Source organism: Epinephelus fuscoguttatus, linkage group LG9 (assembly GCF_011397635.1).
Source record: "Epinephelus fuscoguttatus linkage group LG9, E.fuscoguttatus.final_Chr_v1".
NCBI classification, from domain to species: domain Eukaryota; kingdom Metazoa; phylum Chordata; class Actinopteri; order Perciformes; family Serranidae; genus Epinephelus; species Epinephelus fuscoguttatus.
This window is the reverse complement of record NC_064760.1, coordinates 8,042,889-8,060,318: the sequence shown is the minus strand read 5'-3', so window position 1 is coordinate 8,060,318 and position 17,430 is coordinate 8,042,889. Positions and strand designations below refer to the sequence as shown.

The following is a 17,430-nucleotide window of genomic DNA, read 5'->3' as shown; positions in this document are numbered from 1 at the left end:
CGTTCAGTACAGGTAACTAACAGGTAAGCAGTTGCCTCTTTTCTGAAATGTTCCTAGATATTTTGTCTTATCATGACCGACTGACTACAGCCTTGGAGTAAGCATGCTGTATGAACAAGTTGTGAGTTAATGATATAAACGAAATGTTCCAGAGAAGACAGAAGTATAACAGCCTGATTGAAAAGGTCACTAGTTTGAGGAACAGCCAGACTATCAGAGGTGTTTCAGTTATCTAGTTTTTGTTCCAGTGCTCTCTAATAAGGAGAATCCGTAGTGATGGTGTATCTGGCACACTCCCTTTGTGATGAGAAACAGAGCTTTGCCCAAAAAGAATGTGTGTGGTCTCTTCACCCACTTTACATAAATATTGGATCAAATGTATTTTTGGAGAGGTCTTGATTGATACAGTCCCAGGAAATGCATCCTAAGGATGTCCAAAACCATTTGAACCCTTCCTGTGGTCGGACTCCTATTCTGACCGCAAGTCTTACAACTATGCGAGTCTCCGGCCTTAGTCACTCGAAAGGCCTGGCTGGATGTCATGTTTCACTGACCAGTTTCAGGGGGGGGTCACCAACATGACGTCAACCAAGAGCACAGCTGACTTTCTACTGATCCAGCACCAGTTTCAGATGTGGTTACCTTTTAACCAGAGCCCCAGACCAGCGAGTGCCTATTTTGGCAAATGGACGGCCTTGTTGCTGCTGAAATCAAAAAAGAAACAAATCCTGCACGAATAACCGATCCTCCACTCAGCTGCTTCTGAGGAAGTTGAGAATAGCAATTAAAACCACTCATTCATGATGCAGGCTTTTTAAGTCTGCTGGCATTTCTACTTCACATTGTTATTTTTCACCTATGAATAGCTCTGAGTGATTCACTGAAAAGCCGGCTGTGTTGGCTCTCATTTTACGTCTCTTTTCTTGCTTGAACAGCCTGGATGAATGAACACACTGGTTCTGTTCACATGCTTGCCGTCGCTCTTGGCACTCTGCAGGGTCTCAGTGCATTCCAAGTTGCACGTCCCCCTCCTTACCCTCCTCTTCTTTCTCGACTTCTGCTAGGTTGGTTGGTTGGTTAATTTAGTGAGCATTAGTGGGCGTGAGCATGTGTGTGTTGGTGCTCCTAGGGCGCATGCGAACTGAGGCCCAAAGGGGAAAGCCTTCCTCACAGATCTAAGCCAGCTGCCCTGATTTAAACACTTCATTGCAAGAAGAGTGGAAGAGAGGGGGAATCCGCATGCATCCCCCCTACCAGTGTGCACAGAGTACACTGGCAAAGCTGCTGCCAGCTCTACAAACAACAGACGAACCACTACAAGTTACACGTTTGCTGTTAGGTAGAAGCATTTAGGAGTGCTTCTGCTTCCGACACTGAGGACTCACAGGGCACTCGCTGCCCTGAGAGGGGGGGCGTTCAAGCAAACTGACCTCTGGGGTTAAGCAGAATCAGTTTGTGTGAAGCTCTGTGGAGGAGGGGAGGAGGGAACTGTTAGTGGGAGGTGGGAGGCCACAGTGGGGCTCCTACGCCGCTCAAGAAGGAGACGAAGCAGTCGCCGGGAAGCGGGGAAAGAGGAGGATATGGCCACGGGAGAGATCACAACGCTTCCCTCCACACCTGAAGACGGCGGCAGCGGCGGCTTTCCTCCCGGGAACTTCAAGGATCCCAAAAGGCTGTACTGTAAAAACGGGGGCTTCTTCTTGAGGATAAGGTCTGACGGAGGAGTGGATGGAATCCGGGAGAAGAACGACCCCCACAGTAAGTACTCCCAGTCCCCTTCTTCTTCTTCTCCTTTGCTTTGCACAGCACACAAAGCTTCTTTATGTTCTTTTTTAATATGCAACAGGGAAGTAAGAGTGAAGCAGAAAACATCATGGAGGAACGATGTGAATTTTCCAGCTTACTGAGGTTTATTCTCCACTTGTAAACACCAAAATGTGTGTAGGCCTACTTCTGGAAAGTATAATAACTCTAGTTCACGGGAAGTACACCTCAAATTTTCTTAATCAATGGGAACTTTGATGGAATATGCGTGATGTTTTTAGTAAATGTGGATCCCCATGCTGAGTCACAGCCACTCACACTGCTTACTGTGTGATTTACGTCATACAAAACAGCACAACATGGAGTTAAAAGGCAGAATAAGTAAATTCCTGATACACAGGTCGCTGTCAGGGTTTGAGGTCAATGAACTTCTCCCACTAAAATATCAAAAAATACTACAAAATATAATAAAACATACTCTTTACCACCAGTTGATCAGTATGTATTTAGAAAGTGAAAGTAGTTTTTCTCATGTTCGTCTTTAATAAATAATAAAGTTAAGACATTTATGTGTTTGTTTGGTCAGAGCAACTGTGACACCCCTCGGTGCCTCTGTATCACTGATTACTTTTAAGTGTGTGTCCTAAGTTGCATCAGTAAGAGGGAGGGGAGGAGGGGAGGGGGGACACAAGAAAATTGAGGTTTTTCCGAGGAAAAAAAGAGGGAAGTGCGTTGCCCAAGATACAGTGTGACGTTTAAAGCAGGTGCGCCCAAACAAATGCCTGATATGGAACCGGTTCAAGGAGAGAGGAGCTATTTTTAGAATACATTCAGTTCGACGTCTTTGTGACTTTAAGTTGAAGAGCGACCTTGTTGAGATGATGTGAGCAAGTTGCATGTTTAGTTTGTTTGGATTAGTGCAGGGCTGTATATCAATACATCGATATCATATGAGACCATTTATCTTTTGGATGTGATGATATAAAGTGTTGTCTTTTCCTGGTTTTAATTTTCTAAACTTACCAGACTGGTCGAGCTGTTCTTTTATTTACCTTTACCCACTTAAGCTAGCTTCATAATTTACGAGCCCACATGTCCAAGACAGTCTGCAGATTGTACACACAGTAGGAGCACCAATCACGCATGCTCCTGTTACAAAATATAATATCTTGTTCTACACTCCAGTCCACTCCAAAACACTGTGGTCAGGCCAGCCGCAGCTGCCCCAGTGCAGTGACGTTAGTATTAAAGGGAGAGTTTGGATTTCATGAAGTGGGGTTGTTTGAGGCACTTATCCGTAGTCAGTGTGTTACATACAGTAGATGTCAGTCAGCACGCCCCCAGTTTGGAGAAGCAGGCAAGAGTACGACACGGAAGCTAAGCAGTGTACTGCTGTGGAGGGGTCAGCGTGTTTTAGCCAATTATCATTTTAAGTGCACGCTATATTTAGAATATTTTTATTGCTTTACCTTAATGTTAGACTGATTTACAACTGGAAAATGAAGCTATTACATCGCTTTCTTCAAACCCAGACTCCTTTGAGAAAAACCGTCATTTTAACATGGCTGAACTGAGGCACTGCTGGTCTAAAGCTGCCTCAATCAGTTTATTTTTTTCTTTAAAAAAACAAAAAAACATTTAAAAGGGTTTTTCACATCCACCAAAGTCACACATTAACACAAACTAACGAACCAATCGAGGCAGCTATAGACCAGCACCTCCCGTGTTCAGTGAGCTAAAATTACTGTTTTTGTCAATGGAGTCTGGTGGCTCTTACGAGAGTGTAGAGGGGGAACTGAAGTAATGGCTTCCTTGTCGGAATGGGCTGTCTGGCGGAAAGGTAAAGAGGTGAAAACACACTCAGTGTAGCGCACACTTAAACTGATATTGACTCCTTTAGGTGGGACTAGTTTTAGGTGGCTGAAATACGTTTTGCGGCTCCCTTCGTCCACAGCGGTACAATGCTTGGCCTCCTGTCTGCTTCTCCAAACTGACATCTTCTGTATACAATACACTAACCATTCCCCCAGACAACCCCATTTCAAAACATTTGAACTATCCCTTCAAGTTGGATATTTGACAGACATTCACTCCGGACCCAGTTGTGTCTTTTTACTCAGTTTCACCTGGTGTTTGCAGTTGGAGGACAGTAAGCTCACCTCCTTTACTGCGGAAGAAAGTATGTCAGAGATTTAGTGATTTTATCCACATTATGATTATCAACAATTTCATTGTTAAAATATTTAGTAAAAGCACCAATAGTTAACCCTACTGTGTCATTGTAATATTAATATGGAAGCATTAAGTCAGTTCTCTCCATATCATCCAGCTCTAGTTTGCATTAAAACCAGAGTCAGTATCATGGCTTCAGAAAGGACTATATCCACAATGAGTCACGAAACAGGAATCGTTATTAATCATTTAGCTTTTTACCGTAATGTTTTCTTACAGTTAATGTGACCTGAGCTGTGTGATTTCATCAATGGTCCTTTTGTTAAGGCTCTGATTGACCTGCCAACTTTTTGGACAACACAACGTACCTGCCAGTTAGAATTGGAAATGTTAGTGAGAAATGTTACCCAATATATCCAAAGATCCTCAAGTGGGATCTTAACGTGGATGGGTCTCTAATCTATCCTCCCATTCCCAAACTTTCAGAGGAATATATTGCCTGTATACATATATATGTTGCCACGAATCGTTGCTCTTCTGTCAACAACCCCAGGACAATTACAGATAGGATCACACTGCACAGAGACGAGCACAGTTGAAGGAAAGTTTCTCCTGTGTTCACAATAGCTGTGGGACATGATACTCCCAGTAAACACTGAACACACGACAGCACACTCACAGCAATTATAGCTTTTTTCAGGGAGGAACACCTCTTTGATCTGTGACACGAATCATCCAAGCAGCGGGCTTAACTGCAGACAGATGCGCGTCTATCTGAAGTCTTAATTTGGATTAATTCTGTACAGATCCACTAATTTACCTTATGGAGCCTCTGCTTCCTTTTTGGTGGCTCTAGCTTCAGACAAAGAATGCTTTGTTGGCAAGCAGCGTCGCCTCTTCAGACAAAAAGAAAAAGAAATGTGGAGATGATTTTGATACATCTGTGTTGAAGCTGTCACAAAGCCAACAGGTACTGCGTGCTCAGACTGCTGTCAGCCGCACTGTAATGCTACTGTTCAGTGGATGATGGGAGTTGTCTTATTGTTACCAGTGGTGCCAGTGGTGTTTCATCTGTTTACTGCAGAAGTATCTTTGGGTCGTCAAAAATGAAGAGGACACTCAAGAGAAAATGCAGATGAGGTGGTTTATGCAACGGAAATTGATAAATCCCCAGGATTTTTAAGATATTAAAACCAAAATTAACAACCGTAAAGGACGTTTAAAGCCACGTTAATCAATATGTCTCACTAACTCTATTAATAATAATATAATAATTTTACTTGCATAGCATTTATCAAACCAAGGTTACAAAGAGCTTTACAAAGTGCATGAAAATAAGACCAAAAAAAAAGTTAAGAGCTGAGAAAAATAGTGTGTACAGAGGCAAAAAGTAGAACAAAAGGAAATAAAACACAAAAGTTACAAATCCAAACGCACAAATCGGGCATAAAAAAGGAAAATGGGTAATGTGATAACTGGGCTGATATCCCCAGGCAGAGAATTCCAGAGCCTTTGGGGCCTTGATGGTAAAAGTACGGTCACCTTTAGTTACCAGCCTCAATCTAGGGACGACTAGTGAGGGTAGGCTTGAGGATCTCAGGTTATGACTTGGAGCGTAGGTATTCAGAAGCTCAGCCATATAACTGGGGGCTAAACCATGTTGAGCTTTAAAAGTTATTCAGATTACACTTTATGGAGTTTTTAAGGTTCTTTTTATTCCCCAATTTGGGATCAGTGAAGCACAACTACCCATCCATCCATCCACGTCTGTGCAAACCACGGATACGTTACATTTGCACGTTATTGCATAGCGTTTATTTTTGTTTCAGCAACTCTGTATTTAAGGTGTGGTCAGGTTAAGGCACAGAAACCACTTGGTTATAGTTGGAATAAGATCATGTTTTGGCTTAAAATATCTGTATTTGAGGTGACCTCTTGCTCACCTGGTAGAATGTGAGTCTCATGCAGGCAGTCTTTTGCAGCAGCCCGGTTCGATTCTGACCTGCAACCCTTTGCTGCATGTCATCCCCCCTCTCTTGCCCATCTTTTCTGTCTCTCTGTAGGTGTCCTATCAATAAAGCCAACAATAACATCCAAAAAATAATCAAAGAAAAAAAAAAGAAGGCAGAATCACATCTGGAAACGCAGCCTCAGTTAAAACAGTCCTTTTACGTGGCACACAGTGGAAACACAGCATCAGATTGCTGATAAACACCCACGTTTGGTGGCTAAAAAGCCACAGGAAACACAGTGATTACTTCTTAAAAACCAGTTTTGTTGTTTTTTGGTCTCAAACAGTGGTTTGCAGCTTGGCAGGCACCTCACCTGAGTATCATGTCACCCTCCATCCCCTCTACCTCCAAATGACAAAGTCAGGTCATACACTGCGTCACTTTAGAAATGCTAATATGATTTGTAAGGTATTCATGGTTTGTAGAAATGTACAATGCCAACATTTTATTCTGCTGACCAGGCTATTGATTTACTCTTTCCACTCTTATCAGTGTTGTTTGGAGCCACAGCAGGCAGCTGTTTTCAGTGAACATGCTCTGATAAGCCCCCTGCCCGCTACCAAACAAACAACATTAGCAGCTAGCAACGTATAGCAAGTTCAGGTTCAAGCATCTACCAGTTTAAGAGCTAGATATTGTTCTCAAGAGTAAGTGGAGACCAAAACAGAGCTGAAATGAGAGTGAATATTGGACTTAAATTTATTAGGTGAACACAGACACAACAAATGAAGTCTGAGGTGTAAGGGCACTTTATTTGCTATGACATTAGCTTTAACAACTTTTTAAGCTGTGTGGCAGTGTACCTGTCAGCTTGTTTTGTTGCACCGCCATCTTAAGTTGACTAAGCAGCTGTAAGTATTAATATATCATTATCTCTGAATAATTGTTTTGCTTAGTTTGCTCTGTAAGAACAGTTTACTATATCTGTTTTGTGCTACGAAGCTTATCACCACTCTTCCCTCTAGAATTCATCTAGTTTGCACACAACATTTAATGTCCTGTAGATAGCAGGTAGATAGCTCAGACTGTCTGTAAGGCAAAGACTGCCTCAACTGTCACTTGTTTTTACAGCTGGAGTAAATATTTCATATTGAAATGCCTCACGTAGCATCTTTACAGTGATTTCTTTCTCACATTGCTGGCTCAAGAGGAGAGATTACTATTTTGTTGGGATTTAGTGTAGAAATCTGATGCGTAGGATGTTTGTGCCCCTTTATCTTTCTATAAAACAGGTGCACTTAATCTTTCTCTGACTAAACATCCCACAAACAAACTACTGATGACGTCTGTGTTTGCTCATTTTGTTCAAATACACATTTGTCTTTTTCTGCAGTAAAGCTTCAACTCCAGGCGACCTCAGTGGGGGAGGTGGTCATCAAAGGAGTCTGTGCTAATCGCTATCTGGCCATGAACAGAGATGGACGACTGTTTGGAGCGGTGAGTGAAATGGACCAACATCTTTCTGTTAACAAAAGTTGAATTGTGTCTGTTCTGGAAAGATTTTGGAGATTACCGTGAAAGGATTTCCTGAAAGGGTTCAAAGAGGTTTTTTTTTTTTTTTACCAACAGTGCTTTTCACAAATCTGAATTAAACACCTACAGTAAATGTCGTCCGCCTCTGTCACACGCAGCATTTAGACCGCTGTGTTTTGGAAACCAAATATTTACCAGCCACCTGACAAGAAATCCTCCCCCGTGGGGAAATAATTAGTTTGACATTCATTTGTCACAGTCAGCACTGAGAAAAAAAAAGGTTAGCCACAACATTAAATAGGCCCAGGTCAGAGTGATCCTATTGTAGCTGTATGGGAACGGTTTGGTATCTCGGCACCTCATGTTTGTTTTGAACAGAATTTGGGTCCAACCAAGGCGTCTCTCCCAAATCCAATCAGTTCGACCATTTGTCTTTCTTTCCACTCTCTAGTCTCGTCCTCAGCGTTAACGTTTCCTTGGCCAACAAAATCATGACACTCATCATGGCAAGTTTGAGTGTTCAAATCCAAATCACATTTTGTTACGAGACCTGGGGTTTGATTTTATACCCACACAGTCCAGAGTGGCGAAGAAACACATACATTTTGGCTCTGATTTTCCCATTCTCACTTCAGTAAGAAGAGACAGTGGCGCCCCCAGAACTTTTTCACAGGGGCGGCACACCAAAACCAAAAGCCATAACTGAATGTCAGGTGTTCAGTTATGCCGTTGAAAGCTAGGTGAAAACTGTGTCAATTTAGAGAGTTAAAGAATCACATACTGATATACATTGGTTTATTTTAAAGTTAATGTTACTAATTATCTGATGTGCATACTGTAAAACTTCTATTAAAAGCCCAGTCCCAATTTAACGCCCAGTCCCTTCTACTAGCCCAGTGTAGCTACACATTTTGACAAATAAATGCCGGTGTCAATTAGATGCCTTGTCTGGTTTGGTTGCCAAGCAATTCCTTTTTTTTTTTTTTTAATATAAGTTATTCGGATGTATAAAAGCAGGTTTTGGCTACCTCAAATTATGTGTCCATTCCTCAATTACCCTGTAAGTTGTTCATTTTTCCTCAGTCTGTAAGGGTCCACAGATCAAAATTTTTTTCCTAAAAATTCATCCATGTTGTGAGTATTGTTTTAACAGGATAAAGTGGTGTTGTGCTGGTATGCCAGGTGCCGTAATCCTCGAGTGCCGTAACTCACTCTCTCTGAAGTGCTGTCTGACGGAGTTATATCAAATGAATGATTCATAATTTATTGTATTTTCCATCTTTGCTGAGCAACAGTTTTGTGTGAAAGGAATTTAAGGCCTGTCCCAAATATAGGCCTGTTAAGTTCAGTGATTTAAGCAAATAATAGCCTGGGCTTTTTATTGAAGTTTTACGGTAGCCTAATACCAAGACAGTTAACATTATTGAGATATTTTGAGGTGAGAGGTTAAGGACCCTGTTGACAATGGCCATGCCAGTTGTTCTCTGGCCAGAGTTTAAAAATAAAATTTAGAGCATAATTTAGCTCCCCTTCTGACGAACTATGCCAGAAATGGTTGGTACCAATGGATACCTTCGGTTATTAAGTTTCACAAGATACCGCTACAGTTATTAGCTTAAAAAATGAGCGCACCACAGCTTCTTAAACACAGAACTATCAGCCTGCAGTATTTTTTGCTGGAGAGGAGGCAGCAATTGTATCCCCTTGGGGGTGCCACTGAAGAGGGATCCATTAGAAATTATAATAAAATTATGCCCATCATTTGATTAGACTCGATTAATTAATGTGCATCTTTGTAGAAGTCAGGTCCATAAACATAGGATATAGGACAGAGTCTAGATGCTGCTGGTGGGAAAAAAGCAAGTAGGTAAACGATGTGGGCTCTAATATTTGCAGGCTGTTATTGAATTTTTTTTGGATCTCCACGGGCAACCTGACAGTCATCAGGGTGATGGGAAGGTGAAGGATTGAGCAGTAATTACTTTAAGCAAAGACAGAAACACAAAGATATTTAAGGAGCTGCTTCCAACAGTTGATTGGTCCGTAAAACATGGGAAGGTAGTTTATTGTCCAGACGTAAAATCTGTGAATGAGAGGAGTTCTAAGAGTGTGGGAATACAGACTTGACGGAGAGGCTTGCAATTTCTGAATAATGATTTAAGTAGAAAGAGACAGACATTTAGAGTTAGAGGATGTCACTTATTGAACTTTTGTAAAAGCTTTATCATGAATCCAAGGCAGGCCACTCATCTGTGAAGTGAGCAGATGCACTATGGTGTCTGCTGGAAGCTCTTACTGCTATTATGTATTGTTTCTTTCTGTCCTGCAGCAGAACATCTGAAGTCTGTTTTCTTTTTTTATATAAAGGTTTTTAGGAAATGACAGATTGTCTGACTGACCAACAGACAAACTGACTTCATGCTGTCTGCTGTTTTAGTTGCTCAGTGGTCAGATGTTTCACATGAGCGAAATTAAAACAGGAAACTTTTGTATTTTGTCTCAGTACTCGGCGTACTGTCAAATTAAACTGATCTACAGGACTTTCTTAGTGCTCATGAGAAGTAGCCAACACCAATTTGGCACCACTGCTGGTCTGACGCCGCAAAGTAGTTGCTTAAAGCGGCAGTGGAAGTGTGAAGTGTTGGTGACTGATGTGGTTTGGTGGTTGTGAAAGCTTGTCCACAGTCCATGTAATTGGCAGGGAGCATTTCCTCCCTAATGAGAAGCTACAGCAGCTGCCACCCAAGGCGTTGTTCTCTGTTCTGCTCTCATTAAAAAACCCACAAGATATTAACTTTCTTCTTATTACCATTTGAAGTGTGAAAAAAGAAAAGTTAGTATACAGACTGACATGAAGACTAAAGTTTGTTGCCAAATAAATTACAATATTTTCCCTCTAATTTAGCACCTTGACTGGTCTGGTCCTGCACATGTTTTACCTTGAGGCAACAGTCATCTGCTGTAATAGATATTTGCTAATATAATTAATGGACACCAACCACATACACAAAAGTCGATGCAGAAATTTGTTCTGCTGATAAGATCCGAAAAAGATCATACAAATTTTCAATATTTATCCTATCCCAAACATTTGACAAAATAACATTCCTGTATAATACTTTTCATTCAAGGGTAGCTTAGCTGCACAGCCTGGACCCTATCTTTCTATGTTATTTGTCAAAGTGACTAATGGAGACCACATTTTTAGAAACTGGTCCAGTGTCGAGCGAGAGGCCTGCAGCCTGCAGTGGCACAACAGGCTGCAGCGTAACCAGTTGGAGCATATGCACTGTCTATTTCAACCACTTAAAGTGTTTGTTTTGCCACTGAGAGGCTCAGATTATTATTCCAAGTGTGGGACGACATTGTGGAAAGGATCCCTGCAGAGGTAGAAATTTTTACTGCTAGCTCTCTAGCTGCAAGTTAGCCAGGTTAATGATTTCAAATGTAAACATCGAGGAAAAGATGGAGAAGAATGGGCACCAGCTGAACTAGCATCCTGCTACCTTTGTACAGACGTTTATCAGGACCTATAATATCCTTTGATTCACCGAGACATGACTAAATCTAGTCTCTTACACAGACGCCGATGATGTCAGCACGCTGGCTGACTCTGTCGTCTGTGGACATTCCCATAGGAAAGTTGTAATAGAACTAGCGCTGGCTCCCAGCGCTCCAAATCCGTGTACTTCCTCGACCAACAGCTGATTAGCTTTGCCTTACACCTGCCTACACCGGAATTGCTGTTCCCCGAATTGTTGTCCGTAGTACAACAGAAAAGGAAGTGTTCAGTGCATCGCAAGATTAAAATGGATATGACTTCATTTGATTCAGCTATATTGCAGAGCTGCAACATCCACAAGATTGGAGAAATTAAGGATTTACAGCGTGCTGTACCTAGGGCAACGCCGTCACGTGGTCTGGATATCCCCGCCCATGTCTGTTACACAACGAAAGACGAATGTCCCCAGATTCCCGTTCCGAAGTAAAGGAGGCTGGTCATGCAAGACTAGGCTAAATCCTGCACAGCCCCATTCAACATGGTGAATCTTCTTCAATATGCTGATCCGATGGAGCAGAAGAAAAAGGAGAGGAGAGGAATGTGCTTCATGAATGTGAGGTGCTCCCGGTCCAGCAGTGGATAGCTGCTATAACATTCCACCGTGCAGAGGCAATGGCTGTGCAGTGCTGCTGTGTACAGGAAGTGATCCTGTGGATCATCTTGTTGAGGTCGGGATGTGTGGACAGTTAAATCATTCCACAACCAGAAACCATGGATTACCAGAACCATCTGGAATCATGGACAGTTATAAGGCATCAATCAACGATGTAACAAGACACAAAAAAGGACTAAATTACAGTGCACAAGTTTAAGAAGCTGATTGGATCCCATTTTTCTACAGTTGTACCATGTATTATTTCCATGTGACAATTAAATGAAGATTGCTTGATTGATATTGTTGAAGATTATGGTCTTTTTATTAAAACAGAAACAGCCCAGAAATCACTATCAGCAAACCCACCAGACACCATTTAAATTAACAGCAGTTTTAGTGTGCGTAGAGCCAGCATATTGTCACATCTAACAAGTTGAATTTATTAATGATTACAACCAAACCAGAGTTGGTGATTGTTGGAAAAGCCGTAAGACAAATTGAGATGTTATTTTTGTTATGTCGACTTAAATTGAGTGTTTTTCATAATGACAAAATTACTGTTTATTTAAATGGAGTCTGGCGGGTTAGCAACTTTGGGGCTGTTTCTGGTTCAACAAAAAGGATCGTACTCTTAAACAAAAAGTCAGCTTCTGTGAGGAACCTTTCCATAATGTTGCCAGACACTCATAATAACAATCTGAGCCTGTTAGCGTCAAGAACAAGCACTTTCAGTGGACATAAATCGATGGTGTACAATTGCTCACTGTTTCGTCGGTGCCAGCTGCAGCGCTGTCGCGCAATACTGGACCAATTTCAGAAGTCACTAAGACACAAAAATGTGGGGTCTGGGTGGGAAATTACTTGTGTCTTAGATGACTGAATTGAAAAATCGTAGATTAGATACAACAGTTACTTGAACTTCCTTTAGTATATCTTTCATGTGTCCTGGCTATTTTAGACTTGTCATAACTAGGGTAATCAAACATGACACAAAAGGATTACTGTTTATTGGAAGCTGCTGCTTTTGCATAACAAAGTGAACAAAGTAGCCCTGGGTGGTTGTTGCACTTGAAAGAAAATGCCTCTTTGACTAATAGCCCCACAGCTCTGCGCAGTCAGGGACCAGAAACTTAAACAAAAGCTTCTTGTTGGACAGGGTGTAGGTCTGATAACGCCCAGCGAGGCTGTAAAATTTTGGCCAGACGTCCAGTAATTAATGATTTCTTGAGATTTTCTACAAAGGACAATGATGAAAGAGGGATAGTGTTAGCACTAGCTGTGACAGTGTTGTGATGGCTGGTATTGTTTTCACCTCATGGTAAAATGTGATCCTGGTGACATCTATTATGGTGGGAACTAGGGATGACCCCTGAAAATTGGAGATTCGAATCATCAGCTGGAGACCCCTCAGTCGACTGAGATTCCTTCAAGTTGACAGTCATCAGTGTGCGGTTTATTTCTGGGGACGTTTCGGTTCACAGAAAGTGAATATGACAGTCTCTAGCTTTTGTTTGACACCGAGTGTCAGCAAAAAATTTCGCATATTTCCGATCCGTCGTAGCATAGTTGCACTGAACATCCGGATGAACTCCGAAACTCTGTAAGGTAAAAAAAGGAGTTGTCAAATATTTGTATTGAACGCCAAATATTTTTCGACTGACATAATTCTGAGTTGGGTACAGCCCAAGCAGGACGCCATTTTTATATGTCTGTCTGTCCGTGGTCAGAATTTGACTGTAATGCAGTTATGAAACTTAATAGATGTGTAGTAGTAGTAAAGCAGGAACAAAACACCAGCTGGTTGTGATGGGATTGATAAGACTATTGACTGCATTACTGAGCCTCACCAATTTAAAACTACTGAATAAAAAACCTCACTAAATTACAACCGCTCAGACTCATCTACAATGGCACATTGTGCTGAGTCTGAAACTCCTGTGTGACATAACTTGATGGATGTGGTGTGAATTTCTTCCCTCATAAAATCCTGTATTAACTTTTAAAATAATTATTTTCAGGAACCTTTAAAGCAGCAGTGATAAATGGTTATGAAACAGTGTCAATTTAATATTGATGCCTCTATATGACCTAGACAAGCAAATGACACCATTAATGAGAAAGACTGGCTATTTCTATATAGTTACTCTGATTCCCCGCATAATCAGATAAAACCATTTGCGGCATGCTGCCCAGGAAAGCCAATTGTTTTCATTTTCCCAGGGAAAGTTTTACAGTGACTATACAGTTGCCAATTTAAGGAAGCAAGAGGAAATTCATCTTCAGAGAATTTTATTTTTGTCGTTTTATTTTGTGGTTATGTCTGATACTGGGGCAGGATCAGCAAACAAAAAAGAAGCTAAAAGGGACAGTCGTAAAGCACAAAACACAAGTCAACCTCAGTCATTCAGAAGATGAAGAAAATCTTCGTATTTGAAAGGATTCAAAATCAACTGAGATCAAAATGAAGACAGAGTTCGACAAAGGGTGTGGTTTGAGCAAGTAGGCTAGAAGTAGGGGGTAGGAAGTAGGGAAGGGAGCTCTTTCCCCCTCACTGTACACCCCTGGTCCACATTAGTTTTAAGTTGTGGATCAGGGGTGTATAGTGGCTGTAGTGATCCCATGGCAGCATGGTGGCTTGTTTAGTTTGTATTTTATAGTGAGCTTCATCTGTGGTTCTTTTTAAACCCTTTAATTTACAGTATATTCCTATCAAATCCAAGTTTGTCCAATAATTACATTTTAGCCTGTTCACCTCTTTGTTTAATGTTTAATCACAAGTCAAGGAAGCTAAACTAAGACAAACACTGCGTAGAGCTGTAATAATGTCCCTGGTCAGGCATGGTTTCCTTTAAAATATGTCTTTAAAGTGTGAAACACTGAGGAGGAATTATTCAAACCTGACAGTCTCCTTCAACATAAAGGTGACATTTGACTCTTATGATTTGACTTTTATGAGGTAATTTAATGTCATAAAATGTCAGCATTACAAATGTTCTGCCTTTCCTACAACATATATTAAACAAATTTAATCGAATGTCATCCAAACAAAGCAACATGTTTGATCAAATGCCCTGACAGAAATGATGAACATAAGCAGAGAGGATTAGCAGCAGTTTGGAAAGAAACACATTGACATTTAGATTAAACGTACAAACCGAATGACCTAACTTCAGTTTCCAGTTGTTGAAATTAAAGACAGTTCACAGTTTCCTTGCTTTTTCTCAGTTTACAAGCTTATTTAGGTGAATTAACATTATTTATTTGTCCTGTGAGCCAAAGGCTGCTGATTGAATCCTGTTTAAATCCCCCAGAACCCCTGCAGTTCCTCACTAAACAGCATAGTTAAACATCAAATTAAACTTGTTATTCTTCTGTGTCTTTTTCTCCAGAGACGAGCGACAGATGAATGCTACTTCCTAGAGCGACTCGAGAGCAACAACTACAACACCTACCGCTCCAGGAAGTACCCAAACATGTACGTGGCACTGAAGCGGACTGGCCAGTACAAGTCTGGAAGCAAAACTGGACCGGGTCAAAAGGCCATTCTCTTTCTTCCAATGTCTGCCAAATGCTAATCTGGGGATCCGACTGAGAAATACTAATGTCTTAGTGGCAGCAACAAAGAAGAAGATGTGACGGCAATGAAGACAAAGTGTTCCATCAACATTGCCCAAATATAGCTGTGATGCTTTCTGACTGTTATATCCTGAAACATGTCTGCTCTTATTCAGCTTTAACTTTCAAACAGTGGCTGCATTCACAACTGGCTGCTTCCCAGTAAAACCAGGCTCTTTTTACTGGGGACCAGCCAACTGCTACACTAGTGCAACTGGAGCCAGGTGCCTTGCTCAAGTGCACCCCTAAAGTATGGCAGTGTTCATTTTACCTATTCAGATCTTCTCTCTCTGGCTGAGGGATTTAAGCAGCAACATATATACAGAGGAATATTCTGATAAACCGTGTCTCATCAGTACTGAGGGTTTAGAAAATGCACTAAAATCCTACATTATTATAACTTGATAAGAGAGAAGGGAACTAAATAACAGAATTTAGAGTTTTGTGATACTTAATTGTTTGACAAAAGAAGACTAAGCACACTAAACGCATTTAAATCAAAACCCAAATACTACTTACTACGTTTGTTTTAATAATTACTTAACACTACTTGGTATCTTTACACACTTAACGGATACAGCAGATGTTTCCTGAGCTTGTCTTTGTTTTCTGATAAAACTGCATTCCCCATTTGTAAGTGTATAATCTGAGATTTATGCAAAAACTCCAAACATTGCATGGCACTGGAGCATAATTTATACATTTATTAATACGAGATTATTGTTTTAATGATGTCTAGTTTGACGACAGAAAGGCAGTTAACTTGAACAAGAGGATGAGTTTTACTTTTTTGACCAGTGAGTAGGCTAATTCAGCGAGGCAGCCAATATTATTATTGCAGCTACTAGCTACTATTGTTAGCTTCTGCTAGTATGTGGTCACCTGACACTGGTGGTTAGCTTGTTAAAGACATATTTCCAGTTAAAAATACAGTATAGTTTCAAAACAGTTCCTTTAAAAACCTAATCAGCTGCTGACAGCCAATACTGCCCAACAGATATGGGCTTCTAAAATGGCTGCCAAAAAATGTTAATCAACTGTCTAATTGTCTGTTCCCACTTTGGGCGACAAAGCTACAGCAGCAGGATACAGAGTTGGAGGCAGGGCACAGTTCCTTTCTTTGAAAGTTGCTCAGTGGCACATGAAGCCAAAAAGTTTGACGGATCTTCCGCGTTGTTGGACCCATAGAGCAAATGCACTAGAGACGCTAACATGGAGGGGGCGGGGTTTATGACCTGTACTGCAGTCAGCCACCAGGGGGCAGTCGAGATGTTTTGGCTTCACTTCTGTGGCTTCTATTATATAGTCTATGGAAGTGGTTTCCAGCTGGTCCAGCCCCGGGGTCCACAAGTCCCTGTAGTCAGAGGTCCACATAGCTTAATACATTAAGCGTCATACTTGTGTTTGGCCATATCGTCGAGCTAGTAGTAGCTGTCCATTAGTCACTAAATCTACAGCAGGAAATGGCACTTCAAAATAAAAGCTATGTGCCAGAAATTCACTGTACTTAAAAATAAAGAGTGTCTTTTACAAACTTGACACATTTGTGAGTTGGTTGCGGTTCATTCAGAATGTACCCCCGACCCACTTTTGGACTGCTACCTACCAGTTGGGAACCACTGACTTACAGATGTCTCTTTCCCAGTTTAAGTCCGAAGGAAAAAGTCTTTTTGGGCTCAATGGCATCATGTGACGGACCTTTGAAGTTGTAGTTACACTATCTGGCCAATATGTCTTACTGGCTTTACAGTCTGGCGCATTTCAAAGTTGAGCGACAAAGCTACAGCATGGCTGGCTGTTGAAGTTTTGCTCAACTGCTCGTTGGCATAGTTATGTCATCATCTGCTAGTGTGCGTATGTCTGCAAGCACTGACAAAAGCTGAGGTCAGCTCAACTTTGATTTGTGGTGCGTCATACCCTTCACGCAGCTACAAGTGTAGGGCATCAGTTTGTAGCTTCATGTCACTGACTTCCATTGAAATGACTTGTACCCTGTTGCTTTGTCACTGGTGGTCTGAACACAGCAGAAAACTTGGAGGCACCATAGTGGCATATCTGTTTAAAAACCACAAAGTGAATGTTCATGTAGACCTATTGCACCATATTTCTTCAACAGTAACAGCTAGTGTGAAAAAACACACCAAAAACACAATTTCAGTCATAAATACAAATTAAATATGAGTAATACTGGCAACCTTGTGTCATCATAGCTAGCCATGATATGCTAACCCCATCAG

General features: G+C 41.2%; 1 protein-coding gene across 1 annotated transcript; it reads left to right on the top strand.

Moving 5' to 3' along the window:
- The first annotated feature begins 1,106 nt into the window (after positions 1–1,106).
- On the top strand, positions 1,107–17,427 carry fgf2 (fibroblast growth factor 2). The gene is made up of 3 exons (XM_049585455.1): positions 1,107–1,758; positions 7,282–7,385; positions 14,968–17,427. Exons 1-3 carry the CDS (start codon positions 1,581–1,583, stop codon positions 15,151–15,153), a joined length of 468 nt encoding a protein of 155 aa, XP_049441412.1. The 5' UTR covers positions 1,107–1,580; the 3' UTR covers positions 15,154–17,427.
- Positions 17,428–17,430: the final 3 nt, after the last annotated feature.